Source organism: Cyprinodon variegatus, unplaced genomic scaffold (genome assembly GCF_000732505.1).
Source record: "Cyprinodon variegatus isolate N-32 unplaced genomic scaffold, C_variegatus-1.0 Scaffold1151, whole genome shotgun sequence".
NCBI classification, from domain to species: domain Eukaryota; kingdom Metazoa; phylum Chordata; class Actinopteri; order Cyprinodontiformes; family Cyprinodontidae; genus Cyprinodon; species Cyprinodon variegatus.
In genome coordinates this window covers 94,699-106,547 of record NW_015151604.1, presented here as the reverse complement: position 1 = coordinate 106,547, position 11,849 = coordinate 94,699, and the positions used below count along the sequence as shown (strand labels likewise).

At 40.5% G+C, this 11,849-nt stretch overlaps 1 protein-coding gene across 1 annotated transcript in view; it reads left to right on the top strand.

Annotated features, from left to right (window-relative positions):
- LOC107101783 (neuronal membrane glycoprotein M6-a-like) overlaps positions 1-11,574 on the top strand; it is a 38,316-nt gene extending 26,742 nt beyond the window's left edge. Inside the window, exons 4-7 of the mRNA XM_015400832.1 lie at positions 3,233-3,386; positions 6,307-6,383; positions 6,464-6,529; positions 8,704-11,574. Of these exons, the coding sequence (XP_015256318.1) occupies positions 3,233-3,386; positions 6,307-6,383; positions 6,464-6,529; positions 8,704-8,856 (450 nt within the window). The 3' untranslated portion in view covers positions 8,857-11,574. The remainder of the gene's footprint in view (positions 1-3,232; positions 3,387-6,306; positions 6,384-6,463; positions 6,530-8,703) is intronic.
- The last annotated feature ends 275 nt before the right edge of the window (positions 11,575-11,849 follow it).

Genomic DNA, 11,849 nt, shown 5'->3' with positions numbered 1-11,849 from the left:
AGGCAGGTCTTAACTTTGCAATGCCATAAATGACCCTGTGAAATGGATTCAGAAGCAAATTCAGAGTAGCTGTGAAATCACTTATTACTGCCCAGCTTCAAATCAGGGAACCAGAACGAGGTGATGCTAAAGTTGCATCATGTCAGAAATCCTGTCATGATGGGTTTACTGAGAGGCCCAAGATTGAATGTTTTATATATGCAGATTCAATATCATGAGCTCATGGTAGAAAATCTATGTGCATAAAATGCTCAAAATTAATGTAGAGACTAGTTTATGTGCTTGTGATTCAAATAAAACTTCTCCTTTCCTTATTTATAATTCATTCCGACTCATGTGTAACTAGACACATAGATTTTAGTACATGCTTATTCTGTAAATTTTAATTAAACTAATGAACGGTTCAATCTAATTAATAAATTGATACAAACAGTCAAGATAGAATGACCTCGGCAGATGGCCGTTCACACTGAGCCTGGTTCTGCTGGAGGTTTCTTCCTGTTAAAAGAGAGTTTTTCCTCTCCACTGTCCCTACAAGCATGCTTAGTGCGAGGGATTGCATCTGAGTCAACGAGTCGATGCAATCAAACAGTTTTCCTTAGATAGAAAACTTTTAATTAATTTGACTGTATGATCTGGTTGAACTGTAAAGTGCCTTGAGATGACATGTGTTGTGAATTGGTGTTATATAAATAAACTGAATTTAATTGAATTGATAGTATGACATTAACACATGTCGTGAAAAGATGTTCTTTCACATCTCAAAACAACATGTTTTACAAAGATAGCATAACTCATCCATATATAGCATGTCTCTGATTGGAGAAAAAGAAATGTTGCAACCATCCCCAGTCTAACTGTCCATGGACGGACTTAGACTGCTAAGGATGCTACAGATACAATCTAGACCAGCTGCTAGTGTTAATTCAGAACAATAATCGAAAATGTATGACGCATCAAGGTGTTTTCTCTGTCATTGGAGAGATTAGGTCTTAAAAAAAACCAAAACAAAGGTTGACAGAATCTGCTGAAAAAGAAGAGAAGCTGGCAACTATTTTGGCGTAACCAGCTCCAGGCCACCCGTCCTATAATAGCAGCAGCATCAAGTTTCATCAGCCTCATAAACTTTGATTACATTTCCAAAATGGATTTGATTTCAAAGTAAGAAGGGTCCCTAAATCCAATCCTACTGAGGGCCTTCCACAACACACGCCCTTCTCTGCAGCTCAAACATCTTAAAGTTCAAAGGTTGAGGTTTAGTCATGTGCTTTAAAGGTACAGATAACAGAAACACTTATTTTTAATGATTAATAACCTAAAAATAAAAATTATTTAGCAAATACAAAATGTCTCTTCAATATAATTAATGATTACGAAATGATCAATACTACTAAAAACCAGTTTAATCAGAAGATCAGTTGTACGGTAAATGGCCTCCCTGTACTGTATGCTGTTTGTCACTTTATTTTAGTAACAAATAGGTTATGACGTCGGATTCCTGTGGGGGAAGGACTCAGAGACAGATGAGCTTTGTCCACTTCTGGCCAGGAAGATTTATAGGCCCACATCTGTAGTTTCCTGAACCGTGAAAAGGAAAAGGTTTTCTAACGTTGGCCTCTGGAGACAACAACAACACAGAACAGAGAGCAAGAGAGAGAAAAACACTCTGACACATTATGTGTCTCAGTGTGAACCTGACTCATGGATCACAAACTGGATACTGGCACAGTGTAACATCTCAGAACTCTTCTGCTATGGTACTCTTCTCGCTGCCAACGGCTGCTTCTGTCCAAATTCTTCTAGAATGTGGAGTAAAGTCATGGGCATGATCTGATTTCACAGGTGATTATTGTCCAGACCTCCACAAACGATGCAAGAAGCTGCAAAAGCAGAAGGATAGCAGGCATGGTTGGTAAAAACAAACCTGCAACGCAAAGAGTGAGAGGATATTTGGTGTGAAGAGAGACAAACTGAAACACTGCTGAGGAGAGGAAAGGGACCAAACTGGTCGACATGATAATGTGAGAAACTACCAGCCCTTCAGTTTAGACTTACTGAGTGAATTTTGTCCAATCATTGTGCACGCAAATAATCTGTTTAATAAATAGTAATTTGATTTACAAAAAATGAAGTCTAGGAATTGAATTTTGAAAACTTCTTGATAAAAAAAAAAAGGCATTCACAATAACTCTGCTGTTTTCTTAGATTCTATTCCAAAAAAAAAAAAAAAATTTATTTTGGGTCTTTTTTTTTTTTTTCAAATTTCATTTTCTTACATTTTATTTTTTAAATGTTTTTACTGTCTTTTTTTGTGATTGTTACAACTTGCATTATATATATTCTGTTTCTACAGTAAGGAGTAAAGATACATTTCTGTTGGTACACATTTTTACTGGTATATCTGCATGTCAGAATATGTGTTCACACTGGGCTTAAAATTGTCATAAAGTTGTGTAGCTTTGGAGGACCCGAATGCAGAGACGAGTTGGCAGAGGTGAATTTAAGTGGTTTAATAAGGTTCACAGCCACTGAGGCAGGAATCAAAAAATCCAAATAAAAAATAACTCACAAACCAGAACCTAGGAGACATCAGGGGAAAACCAAAATCTAGGAACCAGGAAGAGACGAGGAAGGCAGACAGACGATTGACGAGAGGTTAGACGAGGATCCAGCAAACAGGAACTGAAGAGGGAGGGCTTATAAAGGGGACAGAGACAGGGAGAGGGCTCATGAGGGAATTGAAAACAGGTGAGGGCTGAACAGAAAACAGAGCAAGAGAAAGAGGACACAAGAGGGCAGCAGAGGACAACAAATGGAAAACCTGGAAGACAGGAACTAATAAGAAAACAACAACAAAATAATAATCAAATAACTAGGATAAAGAAACATGGTGAAAAGAAAACTAAACACTAGAAATCAAGGAGCAAAAGAAAAACATAACAGAAACAGAAACCTAACAAAAATGAAGAGAATGTGATCTATGAAACACAATCAGAAAAGAATGCATTCCATAAAACTCAAATAGTCTTACTGGATGGAAATGCAGGAGAGGTTTTCTTGTTCATTTTCTTCTGAACAAAAGTGAGAATCTGTCTGTTTTAACTAGCTTCCTATGAGTTGAGAGCTCACTGTCATCTACTAGAGAAATGTTAGATTCTTTTTACCTGAAATATGGAAGCTCGCTTTGGTCTGTGCTGACCTCTAACTCTGTATCCTTTCTTCCTGTTTCCAGCTGATGGTTCTGGCCTACCTCTTCTTCCTGGTGTGGCTCGGGGTGACAGCGTTCACCAGCCTCCCTGTCTTCATGTACTACAACGTTTGGTCCATGTGTAAGAACATCAGCTCGGTGGAGGGGACCAACCTCTGCCTTGACCTGCGTCAGTTTGGTGAGTACCATTGTCGGGTTCATAAATAGGTTTTTTCTTAAGAAGAACTGAAATACAGACTTATCAATACAATTCCTGCAGGAAGGAGAAACAGTTGAACCCCAGACTCAAACACAGTGTCTCCCACTGGACCTCCTCTGCAGAGCGTTTATTAACAGAACATAATGCATGGTTACAAACAGAGTATTTTACCTCTAAACTGTGTCAGTATCTCCATGTTTACCTCTTTTATTTCTAAAAAGTTTTATCTGGGAAGAACAAACAAAAAATCAGACACCACATTATATATTACTAGAAGTTATAACATGGATTGTTTCCTAAAAGTTAATTTACTAAATGTCCCCACATCCTGTTTAAAAGACTTTCTCATGCTTCTATGATTGCTCTTTATTTCATGCTTTGCAGTGCGGATGATGCTATTTGCAGACGATGTACTGATGATAATAGATTTTATTCGAATCTTTTAAAAAACAGGGTTTGCTAATACATCTGTAAATTGTTTTCATGACTAGATGCTTTTATTAGTGATTAATATGAGATCTTAAAATTCATCCATTTTGATCCTAAGCGTTTTTCCTCAGGAGTGAGGATGGATTTACTTTGGTCTGTTTGGATGATAGGAACATTTTTATTGGTCAATGTGTGCATGAAGTGTTTGTATTGGGCTTGAAGTAAAGAGAATGTGATCTGTAAAACGTAGAATACAAGAATACACTTTTAAAATTCAATCTGAACAAGACAAATAAAAAAAATGTACTTTGCCCCACTAGCATGGAAAACTACAAAATTGGAATCGGAAACTATCCACATTTATTCTTCTGGGGCAAATGAAATTTCTTTAAAGAAAAAAAAAATCAGAATAGCAAAAAGGTGCAGTTTTGAGAATGCAGGGACCATACAAATATTGAAAAGAGACAGCCCAGTTTAGTGCTCTTTTCACATCCATCACTGCAGCTAAAAAATTAAAAACCCACACACATCATAAATGTACGGATATGCGAGTAAGATTTCCCATTTTCAATAAAATAGTATCAACCCTTCCTAGATATGATCATGGAGACACATCCAGCTCAGGCCTAATTATCTAGAAGAAATGTTTCCACCTCTTTAAAATTAAATATTAATCTGTATGGAATGTCTTTTAAGTGTGTATAAGTGTGTTTACCGTTCCCTCATTTTTCTTCACTACATATAAATACACTCACCGGCCACTTTATTAGGTACCCCATGCTAGTAACGAGTTGGACCCCTTTTGCCTTCAGAACTGCCTCAATTCTTCGTGGCATAGATTCAACAAGGTGCTGGAAGCATTCCTCAGGGAGTTTGGTCCATATTGACATGATGGCATCACACAGTTGCCGCAGATTTGTCGGCTGCACATCCATGATGCGAATCTCCCGTTCCACCACATCCCAAAGATGCTCTATTGGATTGAGATCTGGTGACTGTGGAGGCCATTTGAGTACAGTGAACTCATTGTCCTGTTCAAGAAACCAGTCTGAGATGATTCCAGCTTTATGACATGGCGCATTATCCTGCTGAAAGTAGCCATCAGAAGTTGGGTACATTGTGGTCATAAAGGGATGGACATGGTCAGCAACAATACTCAGGTAGGCTTTGGCGTTGCAACAATGCTCAATTGGTACCAAGGGGCCCAAAGAGTGCCAAGAAAATATTCCCCACACCATGACACCACCACCACCAGCCTGAACCGTTGATACAAGGCAGGATGGATCCATGCTTTCATGTTGTAGACGCCAAATTCTGACCCTACATCCGAATGTCGCAGCAGAAATCAAGACTCATCAAACCAGGCAACGTTTTTCCAATCTTCTATTGTCCAATTTCGATGAGCTTGTGCAAATTGTAGCCTCAGTTTCCTGTTCTTAGCTGAAAGGAGTGGCACCCGGTGTGGTCTTCTGCTGCTGTAGCCCAGCTGCCTCAAAGTTCGACGTACTGTGCGTTCAGAGATGCTCTTCTGCCCACCTTGGTTGTAACGGGTGGTTATTTGAGTCCCTGTTGCCCTTCTATCAGCTCGAACCAGTCTGGCCATTCTCCTCTGACCTCTGGCATCAACAAGGCATTTCCGCCCACAGAACTGCCGCTCACTGGATGTTTTTTCTTTTTCGGACCATTCTCTGTAAACCCTAGAGATGGTTGTGCGTGAAAATCCCAGTAGATCAGCAGTTTCTAAAATACTCAGACCAGCCCTTCTGGCACCAACAATCATGCCACGTTCAAAGTCACTCAAATCACCTTTCTTCCCCATACTGATGCTCGGTTTGAACTGCAGGAGATTGTCTTGACCATGTCTACATGCCTAAATGCACTGAGTTGCCGCCATGTGATTGGCTGCTTAGAACTTAAGTGTTAACGAGCAGTTGGACAGGTGTACCTAATAAAGTGGCCAGTGAGTTTATATCTCCTCTGAGGAAGATGGGCTATGGTTTTCTTTATATATATATTAAAAAAAAGTATAAAATGTATTTTGAGAAAGAAAAAAACAATAGAGAAATCTCTCACGTATCATGAAGGCCTGGGATGAATTGAATTGCTGGTGTATTTCCAGCACATTGCTCTGTGGTTAGGCAATGATTTCTGTGATGTAATCACTGCTCTGTCCTCCATGTTGTTCTGCTGCTTGTCCACACTAGACAAAATGCTACATTAGACTTGAACAGTGCTGCCACCTACTGCTCAACATCTAGAACTGGACATGGGTCCACTGTTTCCATGGTGAGAAAAGTATGAGTTAGAGGAAAGAGCTGATCCATAAGATACTTTTCTCCTCCCAGTTCTCTACAATAACAGACAGGGAAGATGTAAGGAACCCAGTGATAGGGTAACAGTCAAGCTCCAGCCTTGAAAAGAGGATAAGAATAATAATTAATCTGTGCATATTTATTTTTGATGTTTTCAGGAGCAGTGACCATTGCGGAGGAGAAGAAGGTGTGCATTGGATCTGAGAAGTTCCTCAGGATGTGTGATTCCAATGAGGTGAGCAGATGTGATGCAGGTGTAAGGATCTGATTGGAAAAGCTGCAGAAATCCAACCTTGCTCTTATTTGGTGTTACAGCTGGACTTGACCTTCCATCTGTTTGTGTGTGCACTGGCGGGAGCAGGAGCCGCTGTCATCGCCATGGTAAGCAAGTTTTTACTCAAACCGGATTAAAGTTCAAACTTAAATGAGTTTTGAAGGACCAACGTTTCCAAAGGTTATTTCACTTTGCCTTGCACTAAGGACATACCTCACAGTGTGGATCCATACACTAGAGTAGACATGAAATCCTCATAACATATAAAAAAACACTTTAAAAATACTTCAAACGTTTTAGGCGGGCTGCATGGAGGAGTAGGTAGTCCCACTGTTGCCTCTTTACCAAGAAGGTTGACTTTCATATTCCATCTTATGACCCTTTTGCAAAGGCATTACTGTGGTTCTGGTCATCTTAGGGTTATCAGGTACTGGGTCAGTAGGGCAGCAGGCTCAGAAAAAACTCCCAAACTTCCCTCTCCCCAGGTACCTCCAGCTTTGCAGAGGGAAAGCTGAAACGCAACCAGGCCAGTCAAAGAGACGTGGGCCGTTTATCAATTCACTTTAACGTGACTACGGACTCGTGTCCTCTCCAATTATGTTCTTGAGAAGAACAGAGAAAAGTATGGACTCAGGGAGAATGGGAGCAAGCAGCATAAATCTGGGTCAATTGAAACAAAAGCGTACTTGTGACGTCACCACACGCTCGGATCATCTGAGCTGCATTTCACCTCTTGTTATTTATAGTCTCTAGACTATAATAAATTCTAACCTTTTTTTATTTAGTGGGGGAATAATAATTAACACAGTCAGATAAACAGAAATCAGCCAGAAATAGCCAGCGGTCCTTCACACGACTATGCCGAGAGAGGGCTACAGCAGACCGGCTGCTGCAGACGGGCTGCGGTTAGCCCTGGCTGCCGTCGGTTGCTGCGGTACTCTCAACTTAAGTTTAATCACGCAATAAATCGGTAAACGGCCATATAGTGATGCTTAAAAGTGTAATGTTCTCGCCTCAAATTATCTTAAAACATACTTTTATAGAACATAGACAACAGAAAATAGAATTTTAACTTAATTTAACTTAGTATCAATCTCAAGAACAGAAGTCTGCTCTGATGCATACTCGCTAAATAGGGAGGACATCCGGGGACTTTGTCCATTCTCGGTCTGCTGTTCTTTTGAATTGGAACAGTATAGGGCTAAGGCTGATGACGTTTAACGAGCACATGAGAACGCACAAGTAAACATATTGATAAATGGCAATACTCCCTCCATCTTGTCTAGTGCAGTCCTCTGGGCTCTGCATTTAACACCTCCCAAGAGAGGCATCCATGGAGCATCAGAAAAAGATGGCCAAGCCACCTCAGCTAAGTCCTCTGAATGAGGAGAAGAAGCAAATCTTCTACAAGCCTCTTCTGGATGACAGACATCCTCACACCATGTCTAAGGCTAGGCATATACTGGCTGATATTTCTAATCATACTCAGCTTAAGCTCAAACTGTACAATCAAACCATGTGGTTTAAAAGTTAAGAGCTCACAATGTGTGTTCTTTTACTGTATGGCCCAATATCGATGCAATCTAACTGCTCACACTCTACGTCCATAAACCACATGCTGGACTCAGGGCTGAAAGATGCCACTGGTCTGACTTCTCAATCTGTAAGAAGAAGAAGAAGAACTCCATTGTTTGCACATGCACTGTGTGTGAAGTTCTGGAAAATCATTTCATAGGCCCTTGTAGATCTGCAGGATTTGCCCAGGAACACCTTACGAGTGCCAATTGAATTCAAAACATGTTTGATTTTCTCCTTACCTTACGATTCCTGATCGGGAGGTGGTCAGGAGAGACTGATCGCCGCTCAATACTCCCTGTATACTACAAGACACGGACGCACGATGAGGATGAAACTTGGCCTGATCAGAAAAATTCTCTCACAAATCAGCTCGAAAAAGCTGAAAGGATGCACAGCCTGAATTGGGACACACCCCTGCTAAAATAAGCTTCTTCTTTTAGTGGCTAAAACGTCCTGGGCACCTTCCTTATAAGATGCAATAGGCACATCCCACTGGAAGGAGACTATGCTTGTACTGTAGGCCTGTGCACGTGGCATTTAAAAGGCTTAATCTAAGACATCCTATTCCTTATAAACCCTTGTTTCCTCAGAGTGAGGTTAGAACTTATCATTGGGGAGTAAAGTGGGTAGGATTTATGGGCTTTCCAGTTTTTTTTCCTTTAATAATCTGGATCTCCGTTTACTCTTCCCTCACTGCCCTCAGGTCCACTTCCTGATGGCTTTGTCTGCTAACTGGGGCTACCTGAAAGACGCCAGCAGGATGCAGAAGTACGAAGACATAAAGTCGAAGGAGGAGCAGGAGCTGCACGACATCCACTCCACGCGCTCCAAAGAACGCCTCAATGCCTACACATAAATCCAGAGCTGCCCGAAAAAACACACACTTACCTGTCAGACACACACACACATCCATACACACAGAGACACACACAAACAGCTGCTGATACAAGCCTGAGGACAGCATAGATTCATCAGACATGAGGAAAAACACCACACTAATACAGACACGAGTAGGCAGAAATAAGACGATAAAGAAGAGATGAAAGCTCAGACACCATCGTCATCCTTGTGTCTACATCAGATCAGTGGCCCTGGTGCTTTTGTTTGTCCTGAGAGGAACCTTTAACTTGACCTTAAACTATAGAATCTGCTCTAGTTCTAATGAAAGTTCTCGTAATATTTTTCAATGCATGGTCCCCATTGTTTACAATAAAAAAATTGAGAAGACCTTGACTTGAACAAGGAAAAACCAGCATAACAAACAGAGACCAAAAACTGCAACCCAGAAAAACCCAAAGATAAACAAAGCAGTGTTGAATTTGGGCCCTTAGTGGTGAAAGTTTGTGCATCTCTGCTGAAGCCAACAATCCCTGGCAGACACGAGAATGAGTTTGGTGTCTGTGAGATCATCAATTAATAGAAGCCCCCTTTCTTGAAGTGCAACACCCACAAACATACACAAACATACTCACACACACAATGAGACAAATAGATGTGACTGAATGGTCGGTGTTGTGCAGGCAGTGTTGTTTCGGTGGTGTCATGCTGTGTTGTGTCCTTTCACCACACTATGATGGCCGGTGTAACAGAGAAATAAGGTTCCCTGAGGAAATTTGTGCCTCCTGGGTGCAGATGGGTTGCTTTGCCAACTTTTCCTCCCCTACCCTTCCTTCCCCAACTTCTGGTTCCCATAAGGTCCAGTTTAATGAGTTCCTCGTTAAATTCTTGAACCAGCAACATGATGAAATGACATTGATAAAATCCCCAGTCTAATCTTGTTTCATTTATTCTGTGCGGATCTACCAAGTAAACACTAATTAAAGTGATTTTAGAAACCTTCACTGAAGCTGGTCCCCCACCCCTAGCCCCAAACTCCCCTTTACCCCTGGATTGTATAAACTTGTCATTTGTCCCCAGAGACAGCACATCTTAGCAGCACAAAGTCTTTTTGTCCTGTTCCCATCCATTTATTTTCGTCATGATTTTTTTCTCACTTTTTTTGGAGAAAGTTTTGATTATTTATGTGTAATTTTAGCACTGAGGGTATTTAAGAGGGAGGTCAGGGGTCAGCTGGGAATCGGGTTTATGTCACATGTTCATGTAACGAGTCTGTATTTCAGTAGTTCTGCACAAACACACATGCAAACACGCACACACAGACACACACACACACAGCACAGCTCCATTGTGTTGTCACAATTTCTTCTGTTCTCAACCAGCCCGAATGTGACCAAATGTTCTCTGTAAGTTAGAAAACCACCGATATGAACAGTAAACATGTCAGCTGGAGACTAACAGAGTCAGAACTGAGACTTTGTAGTAATTTTTTTCAGGGGGACTTATGTCCTGGGATGGGATTTGGAGGAAACAGGAAGCAGAGAATAAATCAGGTGTTATGAGTTCATCGGCAGAAAAGGCAAGAATGAGCAACGTCCAGCGAATAAGCTACATGTTCAGGAAGGGTTTAGTTCTCTGGAGGGTTTTTTTTGTGGTTTTAGGACTTATTCGGTGTCTTACACAGCAATCTCCTCAGGTGCTTCAGAGCTGGAAGCTGTAATCTAGGGTGAACCAGCTGATTTACAAAGCTTTGTAAGAAAGACGCTTGAGATTTTGACTGTCAAATCAACTTCTCGCTTTTAAATTTCAGCAGATTTAACCAGAGGGCAGCTCAGTCTCTGTGAGATGCAGCGATTTTTCGTAGTTTTTTTTAGCTCTTCAAAGGAGAATTTAGTTTTCTGTATTCGAGGCTGTTTTTGGGGTTTCTTTCCGTCAGGACAGGGATGAGTCTCTATCTGCCAGTAGAGATAACCAGAAGGGTTTCTGTTTGTCTTTAGAAAGAGCTTGAAGTAGAAGGTGACAACGTAAGTTAGATTTTAATAAAACAAACACACACACACACACGTACACACAATACCATCACTCTGAGCCATACTTCTCTTTTACTTTTCACTGATTACATCTCACTATTTTATTATCAACTTTGAAACTTTTTAAATGTGAAACTATTTAATTAGAAAAACAATGTGTTATTTTTTTTTCTTTTTGCTTCTGTGTGGGCAGTAATAAGCACTGTTCCTGCATCTACTCTGTATAAAGATATACATATATGTGAGACAGTGGAGGCGAGCAGCCGAGAGGATGACCTACTGTCGGTTCCAGAGTCTGCAGGAGGCGGCTCAGTCCCAATGTCCTGAGCCTTGGCTCCCAGCGGGAAGCTTATATACACACAGGAATGGGTGTGGCATGGAGTAATTAGAGTTCAATGATCTCAGGATCTGTTCAAGTGTTTATGTTTCCACAGCAGAGACCAAAAAAGGAAGAAAAAGCTTTGAGAACAAATTAGATGTCCATCAGTTTGATCCTGACATTTCTATTGACCAAACAGGGCCCAAGCTGATGAAAAACTCCATGCAGACACCCACAGTTTGGCTTTGAATTGTGTTTGTGGTGTATATGTATCAAGTGAATTTGGTTCCACTATTGTTGCAAGCAAAGAACATCTTTTATAAACGGAAATAAAAAAAATAAAAATGCAATCCAAAAATGAACCTTTGAGAGGATTTTTTAACCCCCCCCAAAAAACGGATTTGAGGGTAACTTTTCTGGTTTCTCCGATTCGATTTTTTATCAAATTATCAAATATTTCCTTTAATTCTTTTTTTTTTTCATCTTTTTTTTTATTATTATTATGTTTTTCAGATTGAGTTCCATGAAAGGCATTCTTTTTAACCGCATTTGACAGATCACATTCGCCTCACTAACGGGGGCGGGCTTTCCTCTGGAGAGAGGAGAGAGGATGCATTTCTATTGGTCTGTATGGATGTAAGCAACATTTTTACTGGTCAAGAG